Raw genomic sequence first — 21013 nt, forward strand, 5'->3', positions numbered from 1 at the left:
CTTAATCTTTATTTTAATCATAAATTTTAAATTGGCCTGAAATTTTAAGCAGCTTTTCAAAAAATCCCGTTTAAAAATTTTTGTATTTTTAAAATTTTAAGCCAATTAAAAATTTATGATTAAAATAAAGATTGAGAATGACCTAGAAATTATCTTAAAAAATTAAATTAAAAAACATGATATTAAAGAGTTAAGATTCACACACAGCCCGCACGACGTGATTATTTAATCGCGTTATTCAAAAAATATTGACTATTAACTACAAGAAGGCACAAAGAATTCGGAATTTTTTATTAAGACGTAAAAAAAACTTGTTTTGATAATAGTATATTCATGCTAATAGTAATTATTCCGACCGATAAAAATATTTTAGAAGTTTTGTAACTGTCTTTAATTTTACTTGGCAATCATGATAAATCTAGTCGGGATTTATTTACATCGCGTGCATATTATTGACTGTGCAAAGCAAAGCAAAGCAGTGTTGATACATACATTTATATACATGGCGAAAGAATGTTCATCTATATTTCATTTAGACATATATGATTAAAAAAATTTCCATGACGTATACTGGCCATATTTTGACGATGTCGTTAGTAATAATTATGCATCGGCACTATATGTGACGTAATAGCCACTCATTTTGGGCGGTCCGCCCATTGATTATCTCACGGCTTCGATTGCTTAACGATTACGTTGTATGTCGCGAAAACGCGAGGACATTCATGATGTCGATTCGGAAAGTATGCGTTTACGTGTCGAGAGAGTCGGTCAGCATCTGACGGTAATGGACCGCGAGAGGACAGGGCCGTTTCGTGAAATTTGTGCAATCATTTGGGTCCTAAAGCAAACCTATTCATCAATCATCATGTAAATATATTATGAGCAACAGCTATTTTAGTATATCTCAATTTCTCCGTATTTACGTTAAATAATGTACCTACATCTTACATGAGTATCCAATTTTACTCGATGGAATTTTCTTACACCATGAAAGTGAACAAAAAGATAGAATTACAAGACAAATGTTTAATTTTTTCTACATCTTGTTTTAGATTGTACATTCCGATAAGCTGAAACTCGGCCAATCTATAACCAATCTAACTCTGAGAAACCGGAAAGTAGATTTTTCGACTTTCGCTCAGATGATATTAAGATACATTTAGCTTACTTACAATCTTCTGATCTACATTAATATTATTAAGAGAAAACATACTTTTTCAAGCCAAATGGCTTGACTTTAGACAGCAGATTTTGCGCAGATTACCTTCACGTGCGTAACATTGTTCCTTGAAACTTAAAAATCGTGAAAGATACGCCTCTCTCTGAAGGTTACAATTGAAATGTTAAGATTGAGAGATTAGTCTAATCTAATTTTGATCAAGGTTAGAAGTAAATTAGGAGTGTCCTTTTTTTTGATTGACAAGGAAACTGCCTGTTTGATTAAAATCGTCCTGGAGCCGTCCCTGGCCGTGGGTGAAAGTGATCTCAAAATCGTCGAAGTGACCAGGCCGGTCGCGTCGTGTTCGGCAATATACGTTCACGCCAGTTTATACTTCATGAATAATATACCCCGGCGTTTTGCAACGATCATATAAGAAGCAGTATATTCGTGCTGTTTGGGCAGGTGCGGTTTTGTAACCCTGACTGCATTCCGCAGAAAGGGATTGTGCCGATCGAATTGAGCGTAGAGTCGCGTAAAACGAATCTTTTCGAGACAAACTGCAAATACACACACCGTTTTTTTCAACGCAAAGGGCAAACAGCATCAGCTTCGCTATTCCAGCAGTAGAAACCACGAGAGTAAAAGGTCCAAAAGCGCTTAAGGCCAAAGTAATCTTCTACGATCCAGGCGCTAAATAATGTAAAATAGAATGATGCTAAGTAAGTATGATATTCTCGTAATGTGTTAACTCATTTATTTACTGGGAGTGATTGTCACGACCCCGGCAAGAAGCGAATTGTTCCGTAGAATTTTAATACAAATTATACGACGGATCGTGTATCCGAGATTGTACAAAATAATCGCGCTTCTCGTGGTTTCCGCCGGTTTCTTGCAACGGTGTGAGTGAGTTTCTTAATTCTAAACAACGTTTTTTTGACAAGATACTAAATTACTCAACGTCACGGTTAATGGTGAACATCATCATTCAGCGCATCGCAGCCGCTTATATCGATGCATACAATCCTTTCAGTCAGATTGCCTTTCTCTTACAAATTCTGTGGCTACTGGTGTCAGTTTCATATTTAGCAAAACTTAAAATATTATTTCTTTGAATATCGTTTTCAGTTTCACATTAAATAATATTTTATCTCAAAATCCCAAACAAAACCCAACAAAAACTTTCTCATATTATTACAAAATAATATATATATATATATATATATATTTGACATAGTTTTATTTAATTATCTATAAAAAAACGCAGTCGGTTAAAAAATTATCAAAAATAAGTATATAGAATTATCAGAAGTTTAAAATCTTATTACTTTTAATGTTCCACTTGACGCTTTCAATTATTTTTTATGTCTCGATAACGACGGTGACAAGCATGAAATATATTTTAAAATCTTTTGACATCTTTATCCATTCGCCGTTTTTTTTTCTTCAATATTCTTAACATCCTTGAATTCTTTTTCAGACGTAATTTAATTTTAAAAACCAATGTATATTGGCTACAAAAAGTAATTGATCAAAACTAAATTTAGTGGTCAGTCAAAAAAAATTTTGTTTGACACCGTGTATAATGGTTAAACTTCTCTTTTTAGAGGATGTTAATGGAAGCTGAACCGTTTTACAATCAAATCAATATTGATATTTATTGAGCCTCGTACGCGTATATTAACGTGCATGAATTAACAGAGAAAGGGTTGATGTCAACTTTCTTGCAGTTTACGACATGATTATTCCGTGTTCAAACGACAATGACTTGCTATCCTCTGACAGGTTAGATTAAGAGTGCTTGCTTTACGACAATGATTCGAGCAATTCTCAAAACAGTTTTCCTTTCAAATAATTCACTGTTGAAATGGAAAACACTAAGCAAATTGTTGCGCGTCGCGATAAATGAACTTTGATCGTCCGGATGTTGTCGTTAAAACTTCGTCAGACTTGTCAAACAGAAATGACGCAAATTGAAATTTTATTTGCTCACGGGGTATTTCCCATATATTGTTATGTCAATTGTAGGATGAGAAATTGATTTCTGATGATTCACTGCAAAACACGGCTGAGATTAGCATAAGGAGGGGTTCTTCTAAATGCCTGGATTTTTCATCACACACACGATTTGAATTGCATATTTGCTAGAACTCGACTGAATTCCTACCAGTTTATCATAATATCAAAGGTCGTTTATTCTTAAACATAATTACGCCAATCATGTATTTGATTTCATCTCGAACTCCTGTCATAAAAATTAATTGCCATCATTCAAAGCTAATTTGTATTTTATTAGAAAGCAATAGGGTGTGCGAACTAGAAGCATCGAAGGTGTAGTGAATTCTTTTGGGCGATGTTTTTTTTATCGTTGATAAAAAATTATTATTTGATCTTGACCGTGTATACTTTTCTTCCTCTGCGACCTTCGATCTTTCGCAACTGAGTGCATGGCATTCGTTTTCAATTGGGTACAATGCCCTGACGAAACTCTCGACCTTGCGCCGTACAATCAGTAGATACTGTATCTCGTGTGAAAAGTTCGTTAATATTGGAAAAGGGAAAAAACGTGACGGAAAAGTAATTAGAAAGCTGGAATTGGGTCACGTTTAATATTCGTTGGCATTTCAGATTTCTAATTGCTTGATCATTTCGCTGAAAAGTAGAAAAGTCCACTTTTAAGAAATTGGCACACATTTGAAAATGCTCTTCGTATTTTGTATTCAATGTTGAACATGAACATTGTATATAAACAATGACGTTGCAAAATTAAGTGTATAATTGCAGTTTTACGGTAATACGGAAGGCTGTTCTACTAAGTATAGTGTCATGTCTTGATTATCTGGTTTTATCGTTTAGCAGCAGTCATGCAAGGTTGTTATACCGGAAGGACATACCGATAAAAAAAGTCCCTTTGCAACTGATGCAGGAGACAGTGCAAACGATGACTTCGATGCCATCGCTGACTTTGCAATTATAATATTAACAATAATAACAATAGTGCCAAAAGTGTAAGAAAATTTTTCTTACAATAATACAAATTTATCAATTTATTTATAATGCGTCAATAAAATATCGATTAAACTAAATCACATTTCTGGGATTGTGCACCAAGAAGAATTTAATCGTGATATAATATAAGATATAAAATGGCGATAAACGGGGGCATAAATAGTTTGTTTTTATTTCAGTTATAAATGGAAATAATAACGCGTATCGAATACATAAAAATTAAACTAGTTCCATTACAGTGTTAAGAGTCTTTCTCCTTGACTTATTTCTGTGGCCGCCAAGTTATTCCGTCATTGGTGTAAAATAAATCGTACAACAAAAACTGAGTAGCCACCAAGCAGCATTCAATGTTTTAATTTGGGTTGCAACTTTGTTGTCCGAGACACGCGAGGCGAAGAAACGAGAATATATATATATCGGTCACAAAAATCTTCTTTAATTTTAGAGTATGCTATATGCAACAATGTAACGTAACCTGCGACCTTCTGCGTAGTTACGCTGAAACTTTCGTTACGTAGATTGATGTAATTTAACTGATGTAAATGTGTTAACAACTTCCGCAATACAAGAAAATAGCGTGATTTTCTCCAATAATACAGCCGTGACCCATCGCAATTTAAGTATGAACTTGAAATTAGACGCACGCCATTCATTCCTTCCATACATGCACTGAGATTACCGAGTGTTACTTATCTATGGGACACTAGATCTTTTTCACAATTGCAAATATCGAATGTCTGATTTAACTTTTAACGACGGCTAACTCACTTCCAGAACGCTGCGTAAAACTTTCAGTTTTCTCTCGCCTAGAATGCATTCTTCTTAGATCAATGTCCGAGTGACTCAACGAAATTATGCGATTTCGGAGAAATCTGTATATGGAATGCCTTTTATCCGGCGGCGTGTAGAATGACGCTGGTTATTCCAGTTCTCGAAACCGAGATAAATCATAGAGATCGAGCAGAACGTGATATCAAGCGTTCTCCACGCACATGTGATCCACAAAAAATATGGAAAACAATGATACTAAGTGTTTTTACATGAAGCGAAACAACGAGATCGCGTGATTCGATAGCGGCTGTCCATGATATCGCCAATCTGTGTATCATTACATTATACAATGACAATCCCGACGCATTGCAGGACGAGCGTCGTATTAGAAAGTCGATAGCGCTCTGCCGCGGCCACTCGGATCTATGAATGTGGCATAGTAATGTCAACGCACCTCGCTACGGCACATAATAATAATAGATAAATGATTTGCGCCGTGCTCGCGGTACATTGCACGATTTATCATGTTTTTTCTTCAGTCTCTTTAGCGGTTAAAACTTATTTACCTTTTGTCCTCGATCATTATGTGGTTTGAAAAGTCGTGCAATCTCAGCACTTTGTCGAAGTATTTTGGCGGTGAACGTTACGATTTTTTTTTTTTTATTCTGTATAATGTACATTATTACCAATCGATGACTTTGCTGTTTCGTAGAAGATATTATCACGATTTAATCACAATAGCAATTATTTTTTTTTTTATATACGTCAACTTCCATCGTCTGAATATATTTATACTTTAGCAATAGAATTGCACAATTTGAAATATTAATTTAGATTTGAAAAATGTCATTTAATTAATATTAATTAAAGATATTAATTTAGATTTGAAAAATGTCATTTAATTAATATTTAAAATTGTATAATTTTTGTGTAATATTAATTAAATGACATTTCTGTTAACATTTAATTAACGTTAATTAAATGTTAATTAATATTAATAATAATCTTTTGCGTTGAAGAGAAAAAAAGTGTTTATTAAAAATGTGCATTCCGATTCCGGGAAACAAAAAGTGAAAAAAAAAAGCTAAAAGAAAGATTTTGAGAACAGTTAACGAGTTTCGAATTACGTAAGAGCGTACCTATCTCGCGTGATGCAAAGCGTGAGTGAAAATCGTGCCGCGCGTTTGCCGTTAATACCGCGCACGGTGAAAATAAGACGAGCAGAAACTCATATTTTCTCGTAGAACCTAACGGTATCGCGGAATGAAAGATACATTAGACGCAGGATGAGGATCGTCTGCCCGGAAGACAAAGTGTAAGAAGCTTTTTATTTTATGTATTCAAATGTTTAGGAAGATATCTTCTAATACTTTCAAAATCATACTTTAGATATGACCATATTTACAAAAATTAGAAATATGAATATATTAAATATTCACATAAATTTATTAAGATTTTACGGTGCGCAAGAAACGGCGAGGCTTTTCTTTTCTAGACTTGGAGATTTCAATGCCGTGTAGAATGTCATCGGAGACTTGAATGCTTACTGATGCCGTATTTTATGCGCGCTTCATTGCTTCTCGCCGATGCTGCGAGTAAAATTAAATTGAAAACTTTCTTTATAACGGCATTTCCGTATATTACTATCACAATTGCCATCAACGGGGTTTTTCAAGATTCCCGCAGAATGCAATGAATCTGGAAAAATCAGTTTCTATGCGTTCCTCAAAGTGGCAAGCTTTTTACGGTAAGGATGTTAGCGTTGGCGATAGCGTTGGCGATAGTGAAGCGTAATCGAAGTGATGCGTAACTGTGCTGTGCAACCTGTCCTCTATCACTCGCGTTCCACTGACCCACTGCACTCCGGCCTACGGTTATATTGCACACGTTTAGCATTGCACGCATATGTATATAGGGTGTCTCGTTGCTATCAGCTTTTCTATCAATTGCAAGTAATAGGTTCTGTAGCAAATTGCGATTCTTCCGTGAAAAAATTGATAAAAGTTTTACACAAAATTTAATTTGGTGAAAAGGACAGAATTAAAGTACATATTACAATTAGTTTTTGATACAACGTGCCTTTTCTAATTAATTGAGAACAATTAATCTTTCAAATTGGTTTCGGTTTGCTGCTAAGCACATCACGTTGTAAATTGTACGTAGATTTTCATTCTTCTCATTAATTTTACATTAATTTTACCGTTATATGTTTTACACCTATTAACGAGCAAATGTCGATGTTGATTTTCCGCTTTAGAACATGGGTGTTAATATTTATTCCGGTATAGAAATGTTGAACATTCTTTTGTATGATATACAAAACGGAAAGAAACTTATTCGGAGGAATGAACTTCATGCATTTTAATAATCTTATCTTTTATAATTAAGATAATTTGTTCATCTATAATTGTTACATGCATCGAAACATTAGAATTTAATAAGCAACATTTGTAGATCTATTTCCATCATAAATTGCTCAATTAGTTAAATAAATTGCTTGAATAGTTAAAACTGCAAATTGCACAGAAATCGTATTTCAAATAAAGCAGCCTTTATAGATCGTTATCTGTATACATCTGTTGCAGTTGATGATTTAATATTTCTTGCGGTAACAATTTTTATACAGTTATATTTTTCCTTTTTCTTGTTTGATGAGAATAGAAGTAACAATAAATGAAAAACGTCAGGTGCAGTATTTTATATAAAAAACGCGTGAAATATTTCCAGTGTTACCGTATACTTTATCAATGCATCTTTTAAATTAAAAATTAAAAAGCTGTAAAAAGAGAAGATGCCTAATTAAATTTTTATGACGAAAAAGTAAAAGAAAAAAAATGTAAACACGAATTTACTCAAGTGACTTAAGTGTATTGTAGATTGCAGTCTTGATCAAATAAAGCGACGTTACAATGCTAAAGTATCGTATGCTCACAGCACCGTATCTAGTATGAATCAGAATAAATTTAGATGGTTGAAAGGTATGTTCTAAACTTTGTATACTTTCTCTCAATAAATTGTTTAGGAAAATTCGAAACAGGTGTTTTTCTTCGCGGAAATATCGACGATTTTATTTTGAAAACGCATTACTTTCAAAATAAGTAACTCATTCTGTAATTCAAGGAATATTACCTAACAGGAATTAATAATGAATTAAATAAAAATATTGGCGAAAAGTTTTCGCATCGGGAAAAGAGGCCTGATTTTAAAATAAACACCCGTTACAAAATAATTACATTTTGTAGAAATCTTGTTTACGTTGAAAACAAATCGATTTATATGTAGAAGACGTCATAATAATTATCATAAAAATTTGATAAAGTCGCATGCAAAAAGATTGATTTTACTAGATGCTTTTTATTGGCGCATCGTTGCAAAAATTTAACACGTAGTTTATTACGACTTTAATTGAGTCCACGACCTCTATTAGACTTAGCCAGTCTGACGATGAACGGCGTAGAGATTCCACCTGTGTTCGTTGTTTGTCAAGTTAACGCGGATATTTCGATTACCATGCAATCAGAATAGACTGGTTAACCTTGCCCGCAATGATAATTATGCACGCTCATTGAACATGGTGAGAGTTATAGTTTGATACGGCAGCTCTCACTTTGATACAAATTAATCGCGAGTAACAATCGTTAGTCAAAATTATTTTACACTGCTTTAGCAGCAATATTAAAAACAGCGTTGTTTCGACGCAAAAACATGTTAATAAATATTTAACGTTAAGAATTAAATACCTTCGGCTTTATATAATCTGCAATAGAAATCGAGAACGACGACTGAATAGAAAACAACAACTCCGAGTTCTTTCAATAAATTTTAATTAAATGTTGTATTAACAGAAATTTTATTTATATATTTGATATTGCTTATAAGATTAATTTATAAGGATTTAATATTTTTCTTTTTTAATATTAAATCTTAATAAATTAATCTTAGCAAGTCTTTTACTTTTAGTTAATGTCTCGTTCCAATTTTTTGTTGCGAAAATTTTGTATTTCATCAAAAATCATTGTTGTTATTTTCCAAAACATGCGGTATACTTCAATGATTCTTTCCACAAAGAAATTGCTTAATCATATATAATATCCCTGTAACTCTTCTACGTGATTTGCATATTTTCTAACGAGCATTATTAGCGAAATATCATGTGATCAATGGACGCTAAATTGATTACTTTTCCAGACAATATAGTTAATTAAGAAGCTTATAAACAATGGCGATATACTACTCGTGCCGTAATCTGGTTACAGTCTGATTGCCAGCGCGAATCCGCGAGTATCTAACAATAAGTTATCATTAGTCATGGTAGAAAATTACATTACGGATTGCAACTTAGAATATATTAACCGGATTATTATATGCCGATTATGCAAGAGTGAACCTTGCCGGTGCTCAATAATCATACTCAGCTGTCAAGATTTGATTCGCATAATTAACGTTTTAAGATCAGGTTTAATAATTAGCTGAACAAAAATACAGACGATAGACTGCAATAGAAACATGAAAGGATTTATAGCTCTCTCTCTCTGAAAGTGATCTCTCGTTAATATTAAATAAAACATATAACAACTTACTATGTCTGAGCTTTCCCTTCTTGGAGATTAGCAAGGATAGCGGCCTCGGCACTTTTTCGGTACAAATATCATCATTGTGATTAGTCCTCACACCGAAAAGCGCGTTTCGGCCAACCTTCATGTACTGCCTGCCCATCGCCTTCGGAGATCCCGTCCCGAACAAGGATGCGATGAATTTCATCTTGAATTTTCGATAGATTTACGCCGTAAAGAGAAAACAATCTTCTCTTGAAATTCTTCGATAGAATAATTCACGACACTGATAAAAATTAATGGATGGTCCGAGTAATCCGAATCAATAACGTCACGTATTTCCAACCTAAACCTTGAATAATAGTTTATGATTCGTTCGATTAATCGTTTCTTCGCAATGATTCGTCTTCTGAAGAAACTCCGGTATCAATCACTTCTATCTCGACTGGTGGTCCTCGATTTTCGATTAAAACCATTAATTTTAATAAAAGTAAAAGCGGAATAAAAGTGGATTAAATAATCGGCCAGTGGTGACTAATTAACAGGATGCGTGTTGCATTTGCGAAATATTCATCATCTTCATCATCTGATGTTACTACACCGGGCATGGTTCTCGCGGTGAGGTGGCAACAACGTTATCATAATCGCCATTATTATTATCACTCGTCCTTGTCGTCGTGCCGTGCCGATAACGCGGTTTCGACAGGTATCACCACACCACGTGTTCCCGGCGTACGTATTGCGCACTGCGCTTTCACACCTGGTCCAGGTAAAGCGCGTGTTGCCCCGGCTTCACTTTCACTCGTCGTGATCCCGCCGTTGGTCCTTCATTCTTGACTTTTGCCTGAAATGCGAAACCGAATTGAAATTACAAAAATAGAAGGGTAGGGGGGCAAGAAAGAATCCGGTCGCATTGGATCCTTTTGCGGCGTAACATTTATTACAACGAAAAGCAAGTTCTCGCGATGAATCCCGCGGTGTAACTTGTCATCGCGCACGCGTTACGTAAATGCAAAGTATGCATTTCTGCCAAAATTTTTTTCGTCGTCACGTCTGTGTCAATATTAAAGTCGTTCGGTCACAGTTAAGAAAACCGCTGAATTTATATTTTTGCACGCATGAAATATCTCACCTTTTTTTATGATATTGATTTTTAAAATATTGACATAAAAAACGATCTTTTGACAAGAATATTGCCTCAAATTTTTTACGTTTCTATTGTGTGTGTGTGTGTGTGTGTGTGTGTGTGTGTGTGTGTGTGTGTGTGTGTGTGTGTTTGTGTGAGTGTAAGAGCGTTATTTAAATTTTTATCTTGAGATATGTTTTTTGGCACTATGTTAAAGATGGCGTTAAATTATAATCTTAGGTTTTGAAATAAACACCAATTACGGAAATAATTACACTTTGTAGAAATCTTTTTCACGTCAAAGACAAATTGGCACAGTTGATTTATATCTGGGAGACGTCATAACGATTGTAAAAAATTTATAATGAAGTTGCATGCAATAACATCTAAAAAATGCTACATTTAGCATATATTTTAATATCAATTTTTCATAAATATTGTCAAGGCAAAGTTGTAAATTATAGATACTGTTATACTATTTCTTTCATAATACATTAAGATACAACGATCAGTATAAAGTTAAAATCCACGTAACACAAAATGAATATTAATCGAAAAAAAAACAAGTTTTCTACTGGGGAATCCATAGATCGCAAAAAAGTCGATTGATAATGTCGAAGGTTGTAGAACAAAGATCATAGCATCCTGCGGGCATCCCGGGAAATACAAATAAAAACAATATCTTACAAAAAGTATGGTAGTAGAATAACAATTATTATGAAAGTGACATTTTACGAACTTGTTATTTAAATTATTTCATACTTATTATACTTTTTTTTATAAGAAGTTCTAGTGAATATTGATACACGGAAAGACCACTTTTTCTGAAAGATCTAAAGATTATGTCAGATACAAATAATAAATCTGAAGATAAATTTTTTTTGTTGGACATTCAAAATTTCTTTCACATTGCAGCAAAAAGTTTCGAGTGTTCTATTAATACATTTTGATTGTCCAACAAAATTTATTTTCTGACCTGTATTTGGCACAATTTTTAGATCTTTCAGCAAAATTGTTCTTTTTGTGTAGCAATCGAATGCAGAGACATTAATGGATGTTAAAAAATAGATTTTTATATAAATATATTTCTGAAAAAATACATATATATACATATAAATAAATGATATAGATTTTTTGGTTAATTTATTTAAAAACTAAAACTTCTATTAAAATTTAATTATAAAATTCTGTAATGCTTAATATTTGTCAAAAGAATTGTTCTCAAACAATCAGAATATATGAAAAATATATTAAAATAATCTTTGAAGCATTACATAAACAGCTCTCGCTCATTTGTCAGATAAATATATACTATCAAATACAGAGAACGAAACGGCGGTTTAAAATGTTTTATAATATATCGTGTAATCGCGCTATTCGTTTCACAACATATAAATGCTATGTTGTGTTAAGTGATATTTGTTGAAACATTCAATTAAGCAATTATATTGCTGACGCATTCTCAATCTTTATCATCAAAATTTGTATTGGCAGCGACAATTTTGCTGCAACAGCAAAATACAGTTGTTAGGAATAAATCATTTACATACATTTGTTAGAAATAAATTATTTTGTCGTGGCTGCAAATTAATGTCTTTACAAACAAATATATTCAGCAGAATTTATCCATTCTACCAGCGAAATAGATTTTGCTGTCGCAAAAAATTTGCACGTCAAATATCGCATTTGAAGTTCAAATATAAAACAAATTATTTTTTATTAAAAATTGTTTATTTCATTAACTTTATGATTTCGGTACTACGTTTTTCATTGATTCCGAAGCATATAAAAAATCATCAATTTTCTCTCTCACGATTCATTTGCAAGATTCTTCTTGAGGGCGTAAAATGTCGGCTTTGCGTATCGCTTTGCCTATTAGAACTAGCGCACTTCCTCTCGACTATAGATTCAACGTAAATGTAAGATTCTCGGAGTAGCAAAATTCCCGTGAATTTATTAGTACCTCTGTCGTGAATACCTCTCTCTCGGAGAAAAGTGATTCTCACAGTAAATACGATGACGCAAATATAGCCGCCATGGTAAACAAATGACTAAAACGATTTCCGACAGTGCATAGGCAATGGCTTTTGAAAATGTGCGAAGACAGCAGTTAAATGATAATTAAGATTTTTTGTCAACTTAACATTGTCAACTTAACATTGAAGGAGTTTGTTTATTCTCCATTTGCCGACGATGTGGATCATGATATTTCACACGATTTCGACGAATTTTTTAAACATGGACGCAAGTCCGAATTGTTTACAAAAGTCAAATCAACGTGCTCCGAGTTGCTTCAAGGTCTCTCGAGATAAATAATAGCTATGCACATCCGTTACACATATGATCGCGCTGAAGCGTTTCGGTTGTGCTCGCGTAAATCCGCTCTTTCTCTTTAAGAATGTATAGGTGCGCGCACCTTGCACGCAGAAAATAATATACGCGAACGCGATTCGTATAGCCGGGACTTTCTGTCTCGCGTCCGCAAGGGCGATCGCCAAACGGGACTTTCGATACTAAAAACTGTCTCTTCTTGCTTAACGCGCTGTTACAGCAACTTGTATTGTTAACTGGTCCTGCCACTTTCGCAGCGACAGTGCGCCAGGCGGTCCCCAGCTTCGATTATCTATCTACATTTATCTTTATGCTGTACCGTAATCTATAGTATGCTATATTAATGCGGGTAATGTGTAGAATATGATAAAATGTATCTTACATTCGGAGAATTTGTTACTATAAGATAAGAACTGCGCAGGAAGTACTGTACGTGAACGATTCTATGCGAACCGTGCAAGAAACTGTTGTAGAGTTCGTTCCATTAAATGCGCTCACGCAAAATGTATTTTTATTGCTTATTAAACATATTACCGTAGTGTATAATTCGCACTTGCGCAGCATAACGTGTGTTTTGCGGCGACAGTGTTTGCGGTTTAAACAGCTCTTTAAACTTGCATTTCCGAACATCGCTGACGATATAATTATGTTCTGACATACCTATGTAGCGCATAATAACGTTAATTGTTTATCTCATTATGAATCGTGTCTGGTATTTCATGGTAGAAACAGTGAGCAAATAGTAGAGCGGTTACCAATACAACTTTCAATCGAAAATCAAGAAACAAGGCAATCTATCATTAACTGTTATATAGGAGAACGTTAACATCTATTTTTAGAAAGTGAAGCAAATAAAATTCCTAGGATTAGTTCGCTCAACGTTCGATAGAAACGCCCATAGCATGCAAATTTTCAACCCTTGAAATTTCCTTCGGTTAAGGTTTCGGCCTTCATCGTACATTTATCGGATGTATAAACGATTTATGTACATCAAAGTTCAATATCTACACGAATCCTTATATATGGCGCGTCTGTTTTGTATAAAAATAAAAATAATACGTTTTTCATATGAAGTTTTACTTTGAGAAAATTGTGTTTGAAAATTAAAAAATTAATAACATTGCTTAACTTTTTGAATTTGCATATCTTTGATAAAATTATTTAGTATTAATTAAAGCTCGAATTTTTTCGGCGTATTGTGTTTAAAATTAATAACAAGAATAAGATCAGACTAAAAATAATTTCCTTTTCTCAAAAACAAAGATTGTATCAAACGTATTGTTTTATATCTTCGATTTTTGTACGAAGAAGAATCTTATTTTCACTGTACGATTTTCGCTGCACCTGTAGATAGCTTATAGATATTCAGGTTATGGTTTATTAAGGCAGATTATGTCAGGATATGAAATTTACTATTACAATATTACATTTTCGCCGCATTGACATTTCAGATAGATTTCAGTTTAGAATTGCTTTTTTTTCTCGCTTCTTTTGCTCTTTCTCTTCGTGATGATATCTATTTTCATTCTTCTTCTTGTCAACCGGTAATGGTAATGACCTCAAACGCGACAGCAATCATTTGAGCTGTGATAGCGAAAAGGAAATCTGATAGCTGCCTTTCCACTCGCGAATGCGGGCACAGGAACATAGACGCACGCTTCCGTCTGCTGTTGCGCGCGAACGCCAAACTAGATCAAGCTTTCACGACCTCCCGACATTACCGAAAGAAGTGAAACCATCCGGGATGATGTGTACCAATGCCGCGAGCACCGCTCCGTCACGCAAAACTTGCACGCGTGCAATGAAATAATCGATGGTTCTTCAACACATCGCGCGAGACTTTCGCCGGAAGATCACACATGCGCCAAGGAAACAGAATCACGCATCCGTAAATTATTATTGTGGCTTTCTGACGTCCTTGCTCGATTTAATTCAATTACGTAATACATGAACTTTGATATTACGTACGATCTTTACACACCTGTGTCCATTTATTTCCTTTCGATTTTAAAAAACCTTTGTTTGACACAGATTTTTATTTCACAATATTCTCTTTTTTATCAACTTTTTTTTTATCTATAAATTATTTTATTTTTGCTTTATGCTTCCTTTTCATGACATTGCAAATCGATCTATAAATTAATGCGATTGATATAATTACTGTTCAGAAATAATTGAGCTGAAATAATTGAGCGATGATTTGATATTGAATATTTTGCTTACGTTTTTATAAATTACATTTATTTTTTAGTATGCTAAATTACATGTAAAATATGTTTTTACATCGTGCTCTTGTATTTCTAGATCTCTTTTTTTCTTGCAAATTGTCTTTTTGCCAGCACCGATTATCACCAACTGCGTCAATATAAATTACTTTATTAATATTAATATTAACATGCAAAAAACGCATTTCAATCGCATTTTAATGTATCTGCGCAGCAAAGTATTGGAAAATCCTTTTATTTAAATGTTTGCAAAAAAATTATAACTAAAGAAAAATTGAAAAAAAAATTATATTTTTAAATTAATTTTAAAATTACATTTTTTTGAAATTAAACTCCTAATTCTCGACGTTACGACGTCACGACGACTTATTGTTTCTCTCGGCTTTCAGACAATAATACGAGCCTTGTGTCTTGGTAATCGGCGATTGTGAATGGATTATTTCTTAATTATATGCAGTTATAAATCTTGCTTTAATTAGACCGTCATTTTTTATGAAGAATTATTCAGTCGCAAGTAATTATGATCCATAATAATCAGTCGCTTCATAAGTATAAAGTCTCTTAGCATATATATTAACTAAATAAAGCATATAATTAAACGCGAGAATTCTCTTTACATATATAATTAGGTAATTAAGTATATCAGAGAATTGCTATTCAAACGGCGGTCATTATGCGATAACGCACGACTTATAGTCCCTCTAAAAATTTGATAAACGAAAGAGATAGAATTCAATAAATTGATTGCATCTTTTAATGTGGCTATGCTTGCTGCAAATCACAATTATAAGGATATTTAATAAAAGCTATCAAAATTGCAATACGTCTTTATTTCGATATTGATAAGATTTTACTTACGCCATTTATTTTTTTCCACGCATTTAGTGCTAATCGTGAGTAAAGATACCAATGAATCTATCTATTTACGTTACGTGCTTTGTAAAGTCTCTGTACGTACTTCGGAGAAGTCAAAAGAACACAGAAACGTCTTATATCCAGCGATAATTTTCTCAGAAAATAGTCTTTCTTTTAATTCGTAGAAATTTTTGAATATTTATAGGCATACAAAAAATATTCAATTTATTCAAAGGTTTATTCGAATTTTAAGAAAGAAATAAAACTTAGATGTCGAATATTAATTTCTATCAATAATATATCCGGTTTTTCTATTTATTTTCCAGGCAGCTTTATTTCATTAATAAAACCTGTATTTTGTACAATGTTTGAACACTTGAACATGCTAAAAGAGTTATATGTTAAAATTATAATAAAATTAATTACGCAAATAATTTTCAATGTTATTTGTTCATAAAATTGAAATAAATTTTTCAACGCAATGCTTTGCATTGCCCGTTATTTTTATCTGAGACTCTTCGAATCAAATCACTGCTATTATTATTAATTACATCAGTGGTCGGCATGACTTTTTAATTTACGCGGAATTGGAACAGTAAATAGTGGACGCGTTGCGAAAAATTGGGCAAAAATGATTACGTGTCTGCAATCCCGTCTGAAATTCGTGTTTACGCACGAGTCCTTCCACCGCATGCGTTAAAGCTGCTTTCTCGGGGTTTCTTCGAATTTCGAAATGGTCCGTACTGACCGTATTATCTTGAGCAATATTCGTGAAAAGAGCGGCGGTCACTACGGCGGACGGACTTTCCATTTCTTTCCTGGCGTGAAAAACATCGCGCAATTCTAGCAATTAAACGTTAGTAATCCGCTCGCAATTTCGATATAGAAAATATAAGTTTCAGCACGCTCGCAAAGTGCAAATGCAACATCCGATTCGCATCGCTCTAAATCATACGCGCTGCAACCACAACCTTTTCTATATCATTTCATCGTATTACACAAATCGACTGCGCACGCTGCTCGATTGTGCGATAACGGTTACGTTAATACAGTGCTTGTCCGCGAATAATTTTTCGGAAGATCCGTCGGATTCCTCGAAATTACACTGCAAGAACAACTTGTTCTCGGCGTAGATAATAACATAGCAGAACGACACGTACAAGCAATGTGAAGCAAAGGGGAAAATAATGATTACTCGTTCCGCATTGCCGGACAGTCTGAAGAAGAGCATTCTAACCGTACATAGGTTCAACAGCTCAGCGCGCATTTTGAAACATCTAATATAATTCAACTTCCGTAGCAATAGATACGCCCGAATCATTCACGCAATTGCCCGAGCCGGCAGTCTGACTGCGTTAAAAAGTTTTCTCTAAAAAATGTATTGTGTACAAGCTTTGTTGCAAAACTTTGTAAAACGTTCGAGCGCAATACTGAATTTTCTATATCTATTATCTATTATTTTCTATTATCTATTATCTATTATCTATTATCTATAATCTATAGATGTAGACATAGCTGTGAAAATTCAGTTAACGGGCGTATCTTTCACGCCCGTTAACTTATCCGAGAAGTTTATGGTGACAGAAAGATATAAAAATTTTATATAAATTTATAATTTCGGCGGTATCATCCCGATAACATGTTTTCGACTATTGAACTTTAGATAAGTATAATTTCACAGTATCTATTTGCAGACAAAATAATGAGAGTGTCGCTAATCCATATAAATTAAAGAAAAGAAACGATCACATGTTTGCATGCAAATAATAGAAATGTCGTTAAAAAGATATGTAATCCGGTGAAAAGTCACTTCATATGATGGATTTATTAGTGTCAAAAGCCATCGGCTTAAGAAGTATTAATCGGTGAGAAGTGTGCATAAAGATGCATTTTATCGCATGACGAAATTAAATTAAATTCGAATACATTCCGATATGAAAAAAATTGATTTGCATTTTATTTGCATTTTGATGAGAAAAAAGTACTGAAAATTAATTCTTTGGATACATTTCGATATGTTTTTCTCCGAGATCAAAAGAATTGATTTGGATTTTATTTGTATTTAGACAAAAAAAAGTATTTCTTCCAGAAAATTAATTCTTCCAGAAGAGAAAAAATAAACAGATATATAGATTTCCAGACTATAAATATTCGAATGCGTGCAATAAATTCGAGAGTTCAGGTGACCTGATTTTGCAAATAGATTATATAATCTAAAATTGAAAGTGAATTCCCAATAAAACTTAATTCGTTTTTTATCCACTGAATGACGCAGCGTATGCGTATGCGATCAACAACGATTCTAACGTTGAAAACTCGCAAGCCGTCGACGAAATCCTCGATTCGTCGATCGGCGTTCCATTCTCCAAGGACTCGTTTCCGACGTTTCTAAGTGGTACACGAGAAATCGGTCAACATGTAAGCTTCACGATTGACTCCGTTAATGTTAAGTAACACACTTGCTTTTAATGTATCATGTTAATAATCAATCTTCTACGGACGATAAATCACTCCGCGGTCTTACTTGCAAGGAAGATTTCTCGATGCATTACGCGTAATTGTTGCGGCTAATTCATCCGCTTTAGACTTAAGTATGTCGAGATATATATTATACGCATATCCAGGTCAAATTATTGAGATTTTTGTGCGTTGTATAAAGCCGCTTTTTTTTATATATATTGTTACTTTATGTTATAAGGATATACGACGGCCTCGTTTCAAAAGTGAAGACTTTATATAAGTAGCATTATTCGTGAGACAAACTTTTTAATAAATTGTTCAACCTGTTTTGATTTCTATTTAGAAAATTTCTTTAAGATTTCTTTCGCAGACTCTAGATGGTTTAATTGTAGACTTTTTTCTACTAAAATTCTTTTAATTTATTGCCTGCTAAATTAATGATTTTTACAGAGTAAAAAATTAACGTTTAAAAAGAATTCCATGAAATATGACAAATACAAGTTGATACAAATTGGTTAATTTATTTCTAAACATATGATTGTACACAGCGTGTAACAGTAGAATTCGCACGCACTGATGACATTTCAATATCTCTCATGTAAACATTACTGAGTGAGATGATCGTTGTGAAGCAATAGCTTAATGTTTCGAATATTTGTAATATTGATCATCATTAAAAGCATATCGGAAGATTTAAATTATTATTCAAAGAAATTAATTAAAAAGTGTAGAATTATTATTTATTTTGTCAACGTTTTCCGACTAACGACGACATCATTTATATTAATTTGTTACACTGAAGATGGCCACGTCCTTTAGGCCGAAACGTCTGTATTTGTGATTATTTTGTAATAAATGGAAAATTTGAGCAATTATAACTAGCTTCTGCTCTATCAGCTTGCTGTTTCAAGAATATTATTTTAATAAGAAAAAGAACTATATATTTATACTATTGTATATTTATTTTGTCTTCCAATAATTCGAAAAACAATTATCAACTCTGTCATCATGTCTTGTTAATTGATGTATTTTCAAAATTAGTTAGTGAAGTTCGAATTTCGCATAAAATGAAGTTCTGCCGAATTCTATTCTCCCTTTTGATACACCTGTCTTTTATGGTCACTCGTCTTTCCCGGTGCATTTTCCGACGCGTGTATTACGACACCACGTGACCCTGTTCTTGGACGACATTCTTCAGCGCTTTCAGATAACAAATTATTCATATTTACTTACGTAATAACGAGCAAGCCGTCGTTCTCGCCGTCGTTTTCGTCGTCGTCGGCGTCGTTGGATGTTCCACGAGTGCACGCACAGCCGGGTTCATTAACTGACCAGTAAAATTCTTTATGTAACGCACAAGTTCTCCGGGAAAGAGAGTCGGAAGAGCGGCAGGGGAGAGCACCGTGCAAAGTTTCTCTATCCTGCTATTGGGTACAATTTATGCGTTTCAGTCTCGTGCGGTATTCCGATATCCTCGATTTCTAATTTTCTTTATCTTTCCCGGCGAACCTCTTATAACGAGATCTCGTCAGTGTTTGCGGCCGAAGGATCCGGCATCGAACGATTGAGACATTTATCGAATTTATCCAAGTGCGACCCGAGGACGGGCAAAAACTCTAGGCTCCAACGGTTCTCTTCCTGGCTTAAAAGCTCACTTCCCATCGACAGTCATAACATTTGTTACTCGTTCTTTTTTTTTTCTCCTCGATGAAAAACAAAACGTTTCCTCAGCAGCCCAGTATCGATCACACAGTAAAATTCTTCGACCGCACTCTGCATGTGAAGATCACTCGCTGCGTCTCCGCGAATAAATCCTGGCGGGCGGCCGCGAGCTCCCTTTTTAATTCACGAGTTCCCGTGCGGAGAAGAAACGGAGAAAGAGAGAGAAGAATAAATTATTGGGGAAGAAAATAATGTAGGCAGGGAGAGAGGGAGAATAAGAAGATAAATAGAGGAGAAAAAAGGCGAGGAATCAAAATAAGGCGGTCCGATACGACGTTCGGATGCACGCGCGCGGTCCACAATCTGTCGAATAGCGAGCAAGGAGATAGCGCGATGTAGTGCCACTAGGAGAGACCACCACGTGCCCACCAAGTACCCACCGAGTGTCCATCGGGAGTGCCGGTGGTAAGGGAAACACGTCGAGCGTAAGCTTGGATAGCGAGCTCGTGCGAATCGCCGCCGGCTTCGCCGATTTCGCGATAGCGCGATTTGTCTTCGATAAAAATGATACGCATAATACTTGGCAATGTCACGTCAAGATGATTTCGAAACTTTTTATGACAAAATGATCACATGCGTATAGGATTCCCTTGATAATAACTGATAACATTGAACTTAAAAATAAAAATAACAGTTCTGAAATTATATCACGTATCTGTTGTCGCAACTTAGATTCAAATGTAGTTACTTAGTTAATAAACGTCATTTTTATTAGAATAGGTTGGATTAAACATTCCTCTGCAGAACAGGATTCAATTGTTTCTCACTTGTTTTCTATACAAGAAATATATAATTTAAT

The 21013-nt window shown here is 34.2% G+C and overlaps 2 protein-coding genes across 3 annotated transcripts in view; one reads left to right on the top strand and one right to left on the bottom strand.

The window, feature by feature from the left end:
- The window catches only part of dsb (debris buster), a 36742-nt gene extending 16123 nt beyond the window's left edge, over window positions 1–20619 (bottom strand). The window contains exons 1-2 of the mRNA XM_012374986.2: window positions 19726–20619; window positions 9523–10339 (exon numbers count right to left, since the gene is read on the bottom strand). Coding sequence (XP_012230409.1) covers window positions 9523–9703 — 181 coding nt within the window. The 5' untranslated portion in view covers window positions 9704–10339; window positions 19726–20619. The remainder of the gene's footprint in view (window positions 1–9522; window positions 10340–19725) is intronic.
- EloA (elongin A) overlaps window positions 1–21013 on the top strand; it is a 47868-nt gene that overhangs the window by 18182 nt on the left and 8673 nt on the right. The gene's annotated exons all lie outside the window — the stretch shown is intronic.

Source organism: Linepithema humile, chromosome 8 (genome assembly GCF_040581485.1).
Source record: "Linepithema humile isolate Giens D197 chromosome 8, Lhum_UNIL_v1.0, whole genome shotgun sequence".
NCBI classification, from domain to species: domain Eukaryota; kingdom Metazoa; phylum Arthropoda; class Insecta; order Hymenoptera; family Formicidae; genus Linepithema; species Linepithema humile.